This window comes from Strongylocentrotus purpuratus, unplaced genomic scaffold (assembly GCF_000002235.5).
Source record: "Strongylocentrotus purpuratus isolate Spur 01 unplaced genomic scaffold, Spur_5.0 spur5_scaffold_11, whole genome shotgun sequence".
NCBI classification, from domain to species: domain Eukaryota; kingdom Metazoa; phylum Echinodermata; class Echinoidea; order Camarodonta; family Strongylocentrotidae; genus Strongylocentrotus; species Strongylocentrotus purpuratus.
This window is the reverse complement of record NW_022145596.1, coordinates 30,864,014-30,881,833: the sequence shown is the minus strand read 5'-3', so window position 1 is coordinate 30,881,833 and position 17,820 is coordinate 30,864,014. Positions and strand designations below refer to the sequence as shown.

Here is a 17,820-nt window from a genome sequence, read left to right as displayed (position 1 = left end):
AATGCAGTAAAGGAACAATTTTCCCACATCCATATTCCCAGACAAACATTCGCATCTCAACAAAGTATCAATTTTGCTTGCCCAATAGTTAAGACACATCTTCCAATCTCTACGTTTACTCGTGCTTTAAAAAAAAAAATATATATATTTACACAATCAGAATCGTAGCGCAAATTATGAAATAATAATAATAATAACATTCAGCTTTTATATAGCGCTTAATACACCTCGGACACTTTACAGATATACTATTACCCGTTCATTGGATTCAGTGCTTGCCCGCACACACTGTGTGCACAATGTCCACTCCCTGGGGAGCATTCCAGCCAGGCGTGACTTGACGCTCTAAAATTGTTTGACCAACAATGACGGTCGCATCCTACCGGGTACCCATTTTAACACCCGGGTGGAGAGTAGCAAGACACTTTCCTACTTTTTGAGCATCGTTTGTAGGACTTTTGTCTTCTCTATCTCTTTCTAAATTTTAAAAATTGTTATATAGGCCTATTGTCAAGTGAGGGAGGGGGGGGGGGGGGGGTGGCATATTTTTTTTGTTTTAAATGATATTTTATTTTCTTCCTCATAATTTCACATAACAAGAAATTCACATAACAAGAAATTATCAAAATAAGCAATATAAAACAAGATCTTTGATATAAGACACTTCATGAGTTACATCAATCAATGCACATAGAGAAAAAAAAAAGAAAAAAAATTCTTGCATGTAACAGTGTATAATCAGAATAACAGTAGAGGAAGGTTTAAAGTTACATATTACCATCCTGTCACACACTCTCACACCAGCAAACTCATGACACCCCCCCTCTAGCCCACCCACACCTCACCCCCTTTCACACACATAAACACACATACAAACGCACACACACTGCATGCAACATGCATGGAGCATATAGCTCCGTTTAGTCTCATTTGAGAACGCCTCCTATCGTCAGTGTCCAGCAGCCTATAAACATGTTAGCCTATGTACTTCTACCCCCCAAAAAAATCGTTACAAATTCATTTTTGTTTAAACGAAAAGCACATTCACCCCGACGTACGTTGACACTAGCTCTTTCATTGGAACCCTCAGGATTTTGACAACACTCTTTTTAAAAGGCTGCTCCTAAGTCAGCCGTGGAAGCAGAGAGAAACAGATTATTAGAAGCAAAGCAAAGTTACAAGAGGTACACCCCGAGGTAAAAACCGGGAAACAATAAATGCGCCCCTTTCATTAATAACACCAAAAAAAAAAGGATTGTCTACTTGATAAAAATATCAACCAATCAGCATCCAGCAACTGAAAACGTATAATAAGTATATGAGAGATACAAAATAGCCGTTAGACCCTGTCAAAGTTACACTACCTCGGCCGAGTAATCACCACACATAACCGTCGATAGTCCGCTACCAAGTTTTGGAAGACTACGCTTAACTGTTTATCATCTTTTGTCAAAATCATCTTAAGTGAAAATCATCTTAGGTGAAGAAAGTGGTGAGACAAGAAATAAATCACCATGGCGATTATGCAAAGTTGTTGTTGCTTCTCTAACGTCAGGAGTGGATCCATTGCCTGTGGTGTCTACTCATTAGTAAGTGAATATTCTCCCTCTAAACTATCTAATTCTAGGGTTCCATGACACATGCTCCGCCGACGATTGCTCCGCCGACATTTACTCCGCAAAACGCGACAATTGCTCCGCGACATTTGCTCCGCGACATTCGCTCCGACGTCAAATGCTCCGCCGACAGGTGCTCCGCCGACAGTTGCTCCGCCGACAGTTGCTCCGCCGACAATTGCTCCGCCGACAGATGCTCCGCCGACAATTGCTCCTCCGACAATTGCTCCGCCGACAATTGCTCCGCCGTCAATTGCTCCGCAAAGCGCGACAATTGCTCCGCCGACATTTGCTCCGCCGACATTTGCTCCGCCTGAAGCGACACTTGCTCCGCCGACATTTGCTCCGCCGACATTTGCTCCGCCGACATTTGCTCCGCCGTCAATTGCTCCGCCGACAATTGCTCCGCCTGAAGCGACAATTGCTCCGCCGACAATTGCTCCGTCGACAATTGCTCCGGTGACATTTGCTCCGCCGACAATTGCTCCGACGACATTTGCTCCGCATGAAGCGACACTTGCTCCGGTGACATTTGCTCCGACGACATTTGCTCCGCCCAAAAAGTGTCCCATTAAATACAAATGCTACTAGTACTACGACAAATGCTTCGCCGACAATATTTTTTTTCACGGGTTGTTTTTGTTTCTTTCTTTTTTTCTTCATTTTCTGAATGCATTTCATGAAATTATGTAAATGAAATGAAATGAATGAATGTTGATAATGTGGGAGGAAAAAGCAGTTGCCTAAAAGTCATTTCGAATATACTGAAATAACTTTCCATCTATCACTGGTACGTCCCACATAATGTACACTAAACACTCATTACATGTCATGGGAAGTTTTTTTTTTTTTAAAGTAGAGCAGCAAGCCACATTCCCCAATACGCGCATACCTCCTAGTTAATTTCAAACAGCTCATCAATATGTAAGACCTGAAATTACCTCAATGAAAGAAGACTAATAACATGAGAGGAAAGAAAAGAGCAAAGAAGACAACCGTGTTTTGCTATTCCCCATAATGTTTGATTTAAAAAAATAAAAAATAAAATTATAGCTCCTTACGCAAGTTCTCCGGCGAAAGATAATTACTCCGCTCAAAATCTGTTTCATGTATTACTCATTAGCTGATCCAAAGCTCAAGGCTATCTCTCTCTCTCTCTCTCTTTCTCTCTCTCCCATGCTCCTCCTTTTCCTGTTTACACCGTTTTCTTGTCTTCTTTGCTCTTTTCTTTCCTCTCATGCTATTAGTCTTCTTTCATTTCCATCACTTCTTCTCTGCTCCCCCTCTCGAGTTCTATTTCTCTCGTGAAATTGAAACGTAAAGTAATACAATCATGTAGTACATTCTTGTTTAGAATAATATTTTCAATAATATCCAGTCCATTTTCTAAAGGTTTCTTTCCTTTAGTTAAGTGTATGTAGCTTTAATATATATATGTTAGTGTGTAAAACACTCCGTTTCATTCGAGTACTTTGTTTTCACTAAATAATTTAAGGGACTCACGAAGCCACCGGAAGAAGAGCAATTGGCTTATCATGAAGAACTAACATCAAACTGCAACAAAATGATTTGTATAAATGTGAATAAGCAGAAAGGCTGCCATCTCATTTTCCCGTCTGAATGGGTTCTCTTCCTTACGTATATAAGTGCCCTTATTTTCTAAACTTTTTTTTTATATTTGTGTGTTTATTAAATTTTCAATCATATAAAAATTACATATTTACAAGTCATTGGTAATAATTAGACAAACAAAAAAACCAATATGTATAAGAACAACTAACAATAATGAAAGGACAAGAAAGTTATAAAAAAAAAACATTATAGTAAAAAAAAATACACTGTACCCATATAAATCATAGTTTGAACTCCAGTGCATAAAGGGGAGTGAGGGGGCACAGGAATAAAAGTTAAATCAACATGAGTATCATAAGTCAAATCGCCATTTCTTAAAATGCGAAACAAGCTTGTTCCTTTTTTTCGCTGAGAAATATTCAATATCTTTTTGTTTCTTTATAAAACTCTTAAAAAGATCAACACTTGGTAAATCCCCCTTACTTATTTTCTAAACTTCCATGATGACCTATTACATTGTATAATGCTTTACCTAGTAAGATGCATTGATCGAGGTAATTTCAGGTATTACATATTGATGAGCTACTTGAAATTAACTAGGAGGTATGCGCGTATTGGGGAATGTGGCTTGCTGCTCTACTTTTTTTAAAAACTTCCCATGACATGTAATGAGTGTTTAGTATACATTATATGGGACGTACAGTGATAGATGGAAAGTTATTTCAGTATATTCGAAATGACTTTTAGGTAACTCCTTTTTCCTCCCACTTCATCAACATTCATTCATTTCATTTCATCTACATTATTTCAAGAAATGCATTCAGAAAATGAAGAAGAAAAAAAGAAACGAAAAAAATAGGTGTAAAGAAAATATTGTCGGCGAAGCATTTGTCGTAGTGCTAGTAGCATTTGTAGTTTATGGGACACTTTTTGGGCGGAGCAAATGTCGGTGGAGCAAATGTCGGCGGAGCAAATGTCGGCGGAGCAATTGTCGCTTCAGGCGGAGCAATTGTCGGCGGAGCAATTGTCGGCGGAGCAAATGTCGGTGGAGCAAATGTCGGCGGAGCAAATGTCGGCGGAGCAATTGTCGCTTCAGGCGGAGCAATTGTCGGCGGAGCAATTGTCGGCGGAGCAAATGTCGGCGGAGCAAGTGTCGCTTCAGGCGGAGCAAATGTCGGCGGAGCAAATGTCGGCGGAGCAATTGTCGCGTTTTGCGGAGCAATTGACGGCGGAGCAATTGTCGGCGGAGCAATTGTCGGCGGAGCAATTGTCGGCGGAGCATCTGTCGGCGGAGCAATTGTCGGCGGAGCAACTGTCGGCGGAGCAACTGTCGGCGAAGCAACTGTCGGCGGAGCATTTGACGTCGGAGCAAATGTCGCGGAGCAAATGTCGCGGAGCAATTGTCGCGTTTTGCGGAGTAAATGTCGGCGGAGCAATCGTCGGCGGAGCATGTGTCGGGTTACCAATTCTAGGCTAACTCGTAACATGGTAATGACCGCTCAACCAACTGGCATTTACCTAAAAAGTTGTAGGTTAATATTGGTTTGTCTATCGAGGGAAGGTTCATTTTCCCTTTCTCATTGAAATGTGTTCAAATCGATTTTGACTTGTTGGAATATTCAAATATGAAAAGGTAAATGCTTTCAGATCAAGTCGGTGTGTTTGGTTGAGAATAGGATTCTGTTGTCATTCGAAGAAGGAAACTTGTGGAATAATAAAGTCGAAGAGCATGTTTTGACAGAATTTAGAAGAAAAGTTATACGATTCATTTTCCAGTTAACAAATTCACGTGAAAATCACGTCAATATCAAGGTATCGACTTAAACAGATTTACGTTCGTCAAACACTTGACATTAACGTGAATGTGTTAATATGTGTATTGCACTATGTCATTTAAAACACGCTTAAGTCAAAACATCTGCGTGAAATTCACGTCAATATTAAGAAAATGACTTGGAGTGAAGTACGCGTTCCTTAAACACTTGACATTTACGTGATTTTTGTTAATTTATTTATTGCACTAGGTCACAAAAAACACACTTACGCTACATCACGCAATTGTCACAGTAAAATCACCATTATAATAACATGATTATCCCTACCTTGGAGAACATGGTTTGTAAACCTAATACTATCGTCTGTGTTTGGTTAGGAAATTACATTTTCATAAACGACATGATCACATTCTTTAGAAGGTTTAGAATCGCGTCGCAGAAACGCGTAAAGCGGTAGTGATAGTTAGTGATGAACCATGTTCTTCATGCACGTGAAATTGACGTCGAAGAGGAAATATATTTTTGTAACCAAGTTTCAACCCAATAATTACGCAAATGTTACACAATAAATGAACCAAAATATTGACGTTCTCATCCCGTTCCTGAACATCGTGTTTTGGATCATTCATATTCACCTCCAGGCGCGCCTGAAGCAGTTTGGGATTAGCCGAAGGAAAAACTAGTTGCAACTGGTACAGTTGAACCATTTAAAGCCAACTGGTAACCCTGGAAATTGAAATGGGCAAACTGATTCAGTTGAAATGGACCAGACCAGTTGACCAAGACCAGTTGAATTCAAGTGGTCAAGCACAACTGCCCTTGCTAAATATTAAATTTTGACTTTTTATCCCTAATATAATGTGCAATATCTTATACGAAAGTATGTAATATTGTTATTCAAATATCAATTTATTTTTATTTTAGATGAATGATGTCATTACATTTAACAATCGCAATTGTTAAATACACTCTGAACTGTATTTTTTGTTTGAGACATATCATTTTTATTTTCTCATGTACATCAATAGATTTTTGGTTTTAAACGAACCGGTATAATATTACGTTTGCAACATACAGTTTTATTCAATTTACTCGCAGATTGCCTCAAAATGTAAACATATTTCAATCCGTTGTTTCATTAGTTCATTAGTGTTCATTTTTTTAATACAAATTTATGCCCTTGTCAATTATTTGATTTGGGTCTTTTTCCCGATTTAATGTGCAATATCTAATTCGAAATCACACTATATTGTTATTATATTTATATCAAAGGGGGAAAACGGAATAGAGACTGTCATTTTGATTTTTACGGTTTAATTTCATCTCATCCAATACGTATTTTTAATGCTTAATTTCAATTTTTGTAATAGAGATGTTTGTATAGCAATTGTTAAATATTTTCTAAACTCTTTCGAAACAACTTCCATTTTCTCTCCTCCATTCCCTGTTTTCCACCGTCTACGTCTTTCGACATGAAAGTGTATTATTACATTAAACTTATAACTTTTTTTGTGCAATTTCAATTTCATCTTACCAATGCTAAATAATTTCCGCAAAAGCTGACTTACACTATGTATTTTAGTTTTGTATAATGTTTATATCTCTCTATATTTTAAGTTGTTTGTAAATTGAACATTTTCAGCCTGCGAGCTGCTTGTTTGATGTGATTTTTCCATAAACCAAACCAAACCAAAAACTGAACCTATTATACCAGTTGGATTTCACTGGTCTAGCTGGGCCAGTTGAACCATTTGGTAAAATTTCCAGCAAGTTGACATCTCCAGTTGAAAAACTTAATTAGTACTTTAGTGTATAAGTATAGCACTTTTACTAATTGAATTTGTCAGCAACAACACAGCAACACAGCAACAGGTTCGTCTGTAATGTTCAATGTCAAGGCATAGGTACTGAGTAGCCTTGGATAAATTAACAAACAAATATGTCATATACTTGTATTTTATTGAATTTATTTTAGTTCAATTAAATTAAATTCAATTCTTTTTTCAGCCAGTATATACAATTTACAATGAAAATATACCACATAAAATATAATAGCTAGGACCCCTTAGAAGCAGAAATCTGCTTGTAATCGGGGCCCTGTTACAAACAATAAAAAGCAAAAGATTTGCATAATACAAGTACGCACATGCACATCAACACACACACACATCCACTAAGAAGGTTACACAGAAAGAATAGAAAGGAGCGAAAAATAGGAAAGAAAGAGATAAAAGTAGAAGAAAGATGGGAAAGAGAAGTTCATACTTAATGTTTCCCTCATTCATGTTTAATTAAATGTATTTTATACAAAGAAGTAAAATGTTCTAATAATTTTCACTTTATATTTTGTAGTATTTCCGAAATGAATTTCATATAACTAAATTATCATTAATTAAGAAATATGCTGTACAGATAAATTGAAGAAAAAAACCCCATAGATCTGCCCGCACATGTATAAAAATTATAATAAAACGAAACTCGAATTTAACATTCAAAACATAATCAAATAGACTGGTAAACGAAAGCCTGGCATACCCTTAACGCCCCCCGCCAAAAGCATGTTTATATTTGCATCAGAAGGCTTCGAATTGTCTAAATTTGCTGGTGTAATAGGTATAAATGGTTGAATATTGGAAAAGTACTCAGATTCGATGGCAGATGACAAATTTTGAATACCGCTCTTCCGGCCTCTATTTTCATTTCAAGTAGTTTCTTTTTGTCCACTTGTTGGGCGCAATTCCAAACCCACTTTATCAAATGAAAGAATTTTCCCGACAATGCCCATCAGGACCGATTCGCTGAGTAAATATGTATTCTTTTGTTTGGTTTGTTAGCTCTAGTCATATGTATTTCCTCTCTGGTTTCGTTTTTGGACCACATGCTCCAACTGACATGCATCAGGTACGTGCTCAATTGTCACGTCACCAGACGGTGAAATACAGACTCACGCGGCTTATGCCGAAAGGGTTGGTAGCGTCGCGTCGCGGCGCGTTGACTTGAATGCTTTGGACGAATAGTCGCGTTCGACGCGACACGACACTCCCAACGCACCATTTCGACCAAACCGGGGGGTGGGCTTTGGACGAATGGTCGCGTTCAAGTCAAAGCGCCGCGACGCGACGCTACCTATCCTTTCGGCATAAGCCGACTCACGCAGCCTATGTCTTTCATTTCATACAGGTTATCCGTCACTCCTACATGAGAATCTGATGGAACGGAGCACCTTTGTGCAAAGGGAATCTGCGTTAGATTGATTTCTAGATCATTTTCTGCGTCAATTTTGAGAACGCTTTTCTCCCCCTTTCCGATCTTTATTTTGGGTTGAAATTTGGCAAGCATATTCAGGGTGGCAAAACGCAGGGCATCTTTAAACAGGATTTTGAAAATCTGTCAACGGGGCCATTTGAGACGCCATTTAATTCCATGCGTGATTATGTTAGTAAAAGCCTCGGTCACAAATACCATTACGGGCTGCTACGAACGCCGTACGAATGATTTTCAGACCATTTCGTTACATCTTTTTAAGAAGGCCATACGAAACCAGCTTTCGTAGACCGTTCGTAGACCGTTCGTCAGTTCGCAGATAGGTCGATGGTCAAAGATTTTTTCCAACCTCGAACGAAACCCTCTCTTCGTATGGCGGCCGTACGAACGTCGTAATGATGTCGTGTTTTCCTCCATGTGTCATTTCGTTAATAGTAGATTTTTATTTAGAATGCCGCCAACAAGTAGAAAGGTATAAAGGTCGTATTTGAAATGTAAAAAAATAAGCCCCCTTAAACTTCATGTATATTCTGTTAAAAAACTTCTTTAATTATAGTGATAGATAGTGATACGTGATTGTTTTAGCACAATTAATTTAACATGCAAGGCTTGACCTAAATTACCCTACTTATTTTATGAAGAAATTCTCCATTGTAGTGACGTGGTTGGCCGATTATTCAAAGGCGTTGAACCAATATTGTTAGCTTCCTGTTCATAGAACATATACAAGGTTTTCCTTTTAGACTTCGTTCCTTCAAATAAATGAAGTTTATGAACATTTGTCCTACATCCATATTCCCAGACAAATATTTGCGTTTCAACAAAACATAAATTTTGCGTGCCCCAAGCCCTGAAACAAATTTTTTATTGCTTTCGTTATGGCGTCCTCAGTTGAACACAAATTGGTCATATCACCTGTATACATAACCTACTTTAATAAATGAATTTAGTATATACAAATAACTTTAACAACTTTAATTTACCCATCCTTGTTAAAGGGATCCGGTAACTTTGTCTCAGATTCTGAAAACATATTCCGGATTTAGCTCATGATGCAATGATAATTATAAACTTTTAGGTCAGACAGGAACCCCGTGACTTTTACAACCTGATCGCCTGTCTGGTTATCAAGATATTTATGATTGGAATTACAAATTTTGAAAACCGTTCGCCTGACGGTTTTCATAACACTACAGTCTATTGGGGAAAACTAGTATGGTAAAACCGGTCACTCAAAGATTTTTACTTTTTTGAGGCACTTCTTGATCATTGTGAAGCGCAATTTGTGTAGGGCTTCAACATTACATCATATCACAGACACTGATAACACGTAGGGCCGTTTATCTCAGATTTAACATTGTTAAACGATCCCTTTAAGTCTCTCTGCTCCCACCAACTCAACGATTTCTTTATTTTACCTAGTATTTCTTTTTAATTCAAATTTTCTTCTATATTTAACCTTTTGATATACATCAGTTCGGTAACAGACCAGGGTTATCTACTACACTTTACCTTGTTGGCCTTTTACATCATCTTCATAAACATGCAGAAAACAACAAGTCTATATCAATTATTGTATGTACATACAGTATTTAAAAAAAGCTTTTGATCACTTGGATCACAATATTCTAATTGAAAAATGGTTAATATTCACATAAGACTATGGATAATAAACTTTTGGATCATAAGTTATTTAGAATGTCGTAAAAAAAGTACATTATATAATGGAACGCTGTCTGATAATAGACATGCTGGTATTCCCCAAGGGACACGTCTTGGTCCAATTCTGTTGTCTATTATGGTTAATGATTTATGTGAAAATATTCCTATACATTATTTCAAATATGTTGATGATTTGTCTTTAGTACAATGTCGTATTAAAATCAACAGACGTTTCACAATTACAACCCATACTTAACTCTGTACAATACTGGTCTCAATCGAACAATATGTCACTCAATCCTTTGAAGAATTTGACCCTGCAGGTTACTTTTATGAAAAATCCTGCTCCTCCTGAAGTTCTTTCCATTAATGACTCTACTATATGCAATGTACAAACTCTCAAAATTCTTGGAGTCATTTTACAATCTGATTTAAAATGGAATTTACATGTTAATGATTTAGTCAAAAGGTGCAATAGAAAACCGTACATGTTAAGAAAACTTAAGAAATTCAATTTACCTTTTAAGCATTAAGTGACAATATACGTAGGTTATATACTACCAGTTTTAGAATATGGTGCTTCAGCGTTCGTTAGCAGTCATAAAGTAGAACAAAAAATACAACGTAGAGTATGTAATATTATTTTAGGTTCTAAATACATTACCTATTCTAATGCATGACATGTATGCAATTTAACAACTCTTGAGGAGAGGAGACTAGTACTTTGTAGAAAATTCGGTTACCCCAGAAAAAAAAAATTTCTTTTCGCCGTATTCCCACTTATCAGCAATTTCAATTCAAAACAAAAAGTTTAAATATAGCCTATTTTCATTTTTAGTTGATAATATACTCAACAGAAGTTGAAAAACTTCCTAAAAATTAAAAATAAAAATACTATCATCGTTATTGCAGGTATATTGAGTGCTTGTCTCTTCCCCCAAGTCGACTGTTTTAAATGTACCTATATGAATCATTTTACAATGCTTGTATTGACTTTATGACACAATAGGACATTTTTGTTGTATTTTTGATAACTTGTGCAATGTGTTTATTACTTTTAGTTACAGAATCTCTGTCCTATTGTTATACTGCTAGTCTTTTACATGTTTATATATCTAAAAGTGTTATTTATTGTGCCTTACATGTAAACATGAATATTCCAGCCATGGCTGTCTTTCATGTAACATTGAATCTGTATGAACCATGTATGTGCTATAATTAAAACCATTTTTTAATTGAAAAAAAGAATGAAGGAAAAAAGCTACCCCTATAATCTATACAAATTCTACTTTTTGACCAAAGGATATATGATATAATAACTTTCCGTGAAGTGCGCCTAACAACAGTACTTTTGTTTTATCATTGTTTATATGGAGTTTATATTTGTTTTGTTTTGGAGTCTTCACTTCGAACACCCATTTCCACATTAAAATAGCCAAAAGAACATGTTTTGTATAGCAAACTGCGCGACACCGAGTCAAAGCCTTTCTCAAATTCAATAGCTATCATTACCCTGGCATGATATTATGAGACGTATGGAAAAACATCGTCTATTCTCCTATAGTTCTTCCCTTAATAAACCCTTCTTGATCTATAGAACGATAGCTTCCGAGACATTTTTTAATATTTTTGTGGCCATTACTTTAGGAACAATCTTATAGTCGATATTTGATAATGATATTGGCCATATTGTAATTAGTGTGAGACTTTCCCTTCTTTAAAAAGCCTGTTACTGTGATGCCGATAAGCATATCCGAGACAAAGACTTCATTGAAGGCACCTATCTTAGTAAATATTTTATGTTTGACCAAGTTGTATTGTAAAGTTTGAATGTAAGCCCATCATTCCCTGGTGATTTATTTTGTTTCATTTTTTTCAGAACCGCAAAATTCCTTCATAATTGTCTATACTTCTTTGCCTACAGGTGCCACCTTCATCGCATTGCCTAAATCCTCATTAGGGACTTTTAGATTTGCACGCCGACATAGTGGACTGCTACGTGTGACATCATTATAAGGCAATGTGACGTCCTTTTAAGGCACTGCCTTGTGTCGGTGTGCAAATCTAAAAGTCCCTATTATATCGGACATGACACCACAAACATGCATATTCATTACCTCGTTCTAGGCGCTCCAAATGATGCTACCGATGTCCACGGGTACAAGAACTTGATATCCCTCTATGTACGCCTTCACCGAAAGATGGCGCAATTAAAAATACATTACAGCAGTGATAGCGATGTTAGTAAACTACCCTGCCTTTAAAACTGAGTCTCAAGTTTAGCATAATATTTGAAATACCGCAAAAGTTACACCGCGCCACGCTGAGACCACCCCTGAATATTGATCTCACATTGCATCACATGACTGTAAGAAGTAATTGAAATGATCTACGGAGTATTATATACATACACTGTTATGAACACAGGCAAATAAGGCCGTTAATTTGCTCCATTTGAAATATCTATTAAAAAAACTACGGGGTCTGTGTAATATAGGCCTCTATTTTGTGTTTAACATTTTATTGCTATACCCACTTCCTCATATTATTGGGTTGTTTTACTCGGGAATTAAGTAGATCTGATTTCCGAACTTTACATTCTTCATGTTTCTATTTATTCAATAACAGGTTACCAGCTGCATCTATTTAGCGGTATGGTCCTGGAACTTGGTTCAGGCCGTAAACCTCCTCACCGGTTATTCAGGTAATACACGCAGTTCACTGTCTCACTCATATCAATATCAAGAGGAACGGGGCATTTATTACGGGGCATTTATTACAAGGAAAAGGGGCACTTATCAAAGTAAAAGGGGCACCTATCAAATTTAAATAGGGCCACTTATAAGAAGTGAAAAGGGGCACTTATGAGGAAGGAGAAGGGGCACTTTTAGGGTACTTGAAACAGTGTGTTAGGCTGAATTTCGGTCGCGTGGACCTTTTGACAACTCTTCTAAGGATGTACTAGAGTAACTAGATATCGGTCTCGTGAGCTGTCAGTCTCCAGGGATGTCGGTCTACAGGGATGTCCCCTGTTATAGATACTTTATACAATAGATATATCTTATTCACTTTAATTCAAATTCAACCCTATCGAAACAAGCATTCCATCTTCACGGTTTCATAGTAAGTTTTGGTTAAGAGTCATATAAAATACACATTGTGCTCCTTTTTGTTGCATGACCACTTTGTGTTTGACGCCAGGAATTTAAAAGAAGGAAAAGTAAGTCCTAAAAATCCTCAAATTGGCAAACACATTGAAAGATTTAAAATCGCTATACACATTTTTTGTTTGGACAGCTCATATACATACATATTGTTTTCAGAGATAATAATGACATTTATTAGAACAGTGTAGCAAAACAAGAAATATATTTGTTGCAAATTATAGAAGAAGAAAAAATGATAAATTTAGTCCTTAAATAATTGCTGTCTCAAAAGGGTCAAAGATGGACCTTCCTCATGCTTATGTTATAGTATTTATTTTTTTACTTATGTTCTTTTGTGATAATTCTTTAAAGGACCGACTGTTGATGGGATCTATGCAGCATACAGCATTGATATTATCCTCGCCGCTTTTCTTCTCATCGCATCCATTATTCTCATAGTGGGCGTGCCCCTGGTAGGTCCGAGAGACGAGTTACAGGGACAATAGGGACTTTTAGATTTGCGTTGACTGATACGTGTGACGTCCATTCAAGGCAGTGCATTAAAGGGACGTCGATCGTAGCAATCCCCATTGTCTTCGTGCGAATCTAAAAGTCCCTAATGAGAGAGCTAGAGAGAGAGAGAGAGAGAGAGAGAGAAAGAAAGGGAGGGAGAAGAGAGAGAAAGACACCTGGAGAGAGAGAGAGAGAGAGAGAGAGAGAGAGAGGGAGAGAGGGAGAAAGTGATTGAGAGAAGGAAGAGTGAGAGAAGGAGGGGAGGGAGGTCTAACATTCATGGTTAGAGAAACGGACATTTTTTAGGAGAGAGATGGAGAGAGAGAGAGAGAGAGAGACAGAGAAAGTTTATCAATACAAAAGTTTATCAATAATTTGATAATAGATACACGAAAATGACACCAATCAAATCAATAGGTTTTTGGGGGAAAGCATTTTAAAGATTATTATATTACTTCGGTGAAGAGAGTGTATGTACTTTGATATTCAGTTTATTATTTATTGTTCCATTTGGAAACTCATGTCAAATATAGGATTGAAATGACAATACGTATTTCGTCAAAATCTTTTGCATTATACAAAGTTTTTTAACCGGGTTGCCGCGGCCTGGGGTGCCGCAGGACATCTGTAGGGATACCGCGAGAGAAATTTTAGTTTAATCAAAGAATTATTTTGGGAAAACGCTGATTTCGTGAAAAACGAATTAAAAAAAACTGCTATAGAGTAACGAGATGCCCGAATATCCTCATATACGCGTATCGAGGTTATAAAGCAAACACATGTAAATCTTTTTTTTTTAAATTCATGTACATTCGGCGTGGAGGTACCCACATACAGTACTTTATAGCTTTTCTAGTGTGTTGATTACCAAATATATATTTTTTGTTTTAATGGTAAAACTCTTTTTTTCTCGCTCGTTACGCACGCTCGCAAAATTAAGGAACAAATATGGCCCTACTTGTGTTCATGGAACTTGAAAAGTGCCAGAATGATGCCAAATGAATATTCTCTGATGAATTTAGGATTTGGGTGACGCAAAACTCGTTATTTCTCAAAAGGGTGCCGTGACTAACAGAAGGTTGAAAAACGATGGTCTAATACATCATTCATATATCTCCTACCTTTAATTGCAATTGACAATCTCGGATGTTTTTCTTTAATAGCCTCCAGTCAATTGCATTAATCATTTATCAAATCTGATAAGGATTTCGTTCATGTTATCAATTCCTTAGATGATAGTTCAATATTTATGGTTGATGGATGTCTATTTCTATCTATTCATTTTGCAGCACAACAAGACGATGCTGATTCCTTATATGGTGGGGGTCTTGGCTCTCATCGTTTTCCAAGCTATTGCATGGATTATCCTCTTCGTCCTTCTCGTAAGTGATCTTATCCGATGGCGTATCCAATGGGAGGGGGCGTACCTAAATGCGTCAACAAGTTGGGGTCAGAGGGGACACTCCAACTGTTTTGGGATCTGATTCTTTGCTGAAAAGCACTTATTATTGATCCAGTGTGTCTGTATCACAGTGTGTTTGCTCACAGGCACAGGAAATGTTGCATCTCTTTATTCGATTAGTTTACCCCCACCACAAGGATATTTTTTTGTCCGATGTGTTTTCAATGAATTATACAGCTTTATTATTTATACTTGAGTTCTACTCTGCAATGCTTTAAAATGCTTATTTTTAACACACAACTCTGAAAAGCCCATACCGTAGAAGGAGGGGGGGGGGGGGTAGCCCCTATCCACACACGCTCCCTCAAATTGTTCCCCACTTATAAGAATCTGATGACGCCATTGGCTGCAGCTTGCATGGTCAAGAATTTTAAAGCTCTTAAAATTCGGGCAGGGGGCTAGTTACGCTTTGACTTCTTTTGGCCAATGTAAATACTTCTCATAGTAAAATAAATAAATTGATACCTAATATTGATATTTTCCCGTAAAAATATGGTCAATTAATTATTTCATATAGCTCAAAGCAAATGGAAAGCTTCTTTTACCTCCTTAGTCAAAAGTGTCCTTAATGGCGGTTTATGAATTTTGTTGCGAAGACTTTGAATATGAAAAGGATAACTCAAAAGCTTTACAATAAAGAAGTTCTATTACAAAGAAGGTTGTAAGCTTTAAATAAAAAAAGAAGAAGATATATAAAGTATTCGTTTACAAGTTAATTCCATGAACGATAATTTTCGTTGAATGTGATAACCTCTATACTATATCAAAGAGAGTATCAATATCTTAGAAATTTATTATGATTCTTTCTTTCAGATTTTTTGAGACACAACAAATTGTTGGTCTCTTTTTACTAAAATCTGTCGCAAAAAAAAAAAATCATAAACTTTGGTTCACCAAAATGATATGACTGTAATTTGTATATGCTTTTATTTTAACGAAGGGAGCCGTATCTATCGTGCTGATCGTGAACCTTGTCGTCTGGCTCCTATTTACTGCCCTCAACGTAAGTATTTTAACAGATCGTTTGCTTTCTGTGCCTCTCTGCACAGCTGCTCCTTTGCCACACATGCAATTATGCACAAAACCATAGGCGGAAGGACTGCTTTGTGCAACACAATGGGTTTGCAAAGCTTCCAATTTCCAGTCTTGATTAACTCCAAGGCAACCCTTTAATAGATTAACCGGGTATGGATTGATCTTGCCCCGGAAACAATCAATCTTGAATTCTTTGGTATATCTGTCCCATGATAATTACTATGTGGAACAGGTGGAAAGTGTGTGTGGCATATAAAGGGTTAATGCTGTAGTCTTTGCTTGTTATGTCAATTCTCCGTCAAAGAAACTATCAATCAGTTGTAATAAAATATTGATGCAAGAAATAGGGACATTATAATAAGGTTCTTGAATCATAAGGACTACACATTAAACAAAAAAGATGAACACCTTGCTGAAAATAAAAGACAGCGAAGATAACTTCACATCGACAAGGATAGTATAAGACTTGTCGCCTCAGAATGTGGTCCAAAGTTGTAAACTATTTCAGGTCATATTTAAAAATAAGGGAGCATTTCAAGAGCAAATCTTTTTAGGTGGCATTGCTAGTATGATGTTCTTTCACATGGGAATAATAGGAACGAGGAAGCTAATAAATATTATTTCCACCTCCAGCACTTTTTATACTTCTCGATCAGTGTCCAGAATGAAATGTTGAGACTAAACCTAATTGATATGTATGAAAATATTAAATTAAAATGTTTTTTTTAACGCAAATAACTGATAAGGCATCTGGAGAAATTTGTATTATGAAATTAGTAATATTTTTACATTGTATACACTAACCATTTATCATTAAGCTGTAAAACCTCCTATCGAAGTATTCAACATTTGAACAGAACATTGCCATCAAACCTCAGAACCGACAGTAAATACTTGATATCACATATCTGAGTACCGTGTAAGATATATATTTTTATTAGCAAAGTGCACGATTTGATCAAAACGGGCTCCAAAGCACTAGTACTTTTATATGAAAGTAGCGTTTTTTTTAATAAAAAAAAAACACAATAAAGAAAATGTATTTAAGAGTTTTAAATACTTTTTGGCGTGTATAAAGTATCGAATTGGATCATTTTTTCCAGACAATTCTTATGTTGCTTCATTTGATCTCTCTTCTTCAGATCACCTGTCTAATCTGCGTCATCTCGCAATACCAAGAACTTAGCGAAGGTCGAGGAAGGGCCATGATGACATAACCATAGCAACATGAAACTTTCAACAACAAAATCATCCTTCTGGGCATCGCCTTACAAAACCGACATGAGTAGAAGTTCAAAGACATCCCTTCGAACGCGTGTGACATTCAATTCACGCGTTTCAATGCGTTCTCGGCGAACTTTTATTTATGACAGTTTCATGAAAAAACCCTGGCCTATCGAGAGGCTGATGGCACCAACATACTTAACAAAAGATTTACATCATATCAGTTCACTAAATGATCACAACACAAGCCATACTGTAAGGGATGCATTGTGTGTACCCAAAGTTAGGACGGACACTTAAAAAAATAGTCCTCTCATTTCTGGAATTAAAGTATGGAACCAACTTGAAAGTTCTGCCAAAATGTCACCTACTTTGACCAGTTATAAACACGCTCTAAAAGCCCTGTTATCTGTATATGAAGTGTAAGCGAACTTTTTTTTTTTGGGGGGGGGGGGGGTTCGTGCGAATGCGAATTACATACCTTCCGTGTTGTTAGGTTGGACAAGCCATAATGTTTGTCCTACCTAGCAACACTTACTGTATGTAACTCG

General features: G+C 36.9%; 1 protein-coding gene across 1 annotated transcript; it reads left to right on the top strand.

Annotated features, from left to right (window-relative positions):
• Positions 1 to 1,361: 1,361 nt before the first annotated feature.
• Positions 1,362 to 17,702, top strand: LOC105437989. Its single transcript, XM_030981344.1, has 6 exons — positions 1,362 to 1,589; positions 12,518 to 12,593; positions 13,408 to 13,508; positions 14,838 to 14,930; positions 15,951 to 16,013; positions 17,188 to 17,702. The coding sequence occupies exons 1-6, from the start codon at positions 1,515 to 1,517 to the stop codon at positions 17,260 to 17,262; spliced, it is 483 nt and encodes a 160-aa protein (XP_030837204.1). The 5' UTR covers positions 1,362 to 1,514; the 3' UTR covers positions 17,263 to 17,702.
• Positions 17,703 to 17,820: the final 118 nt, after the last annotated feature.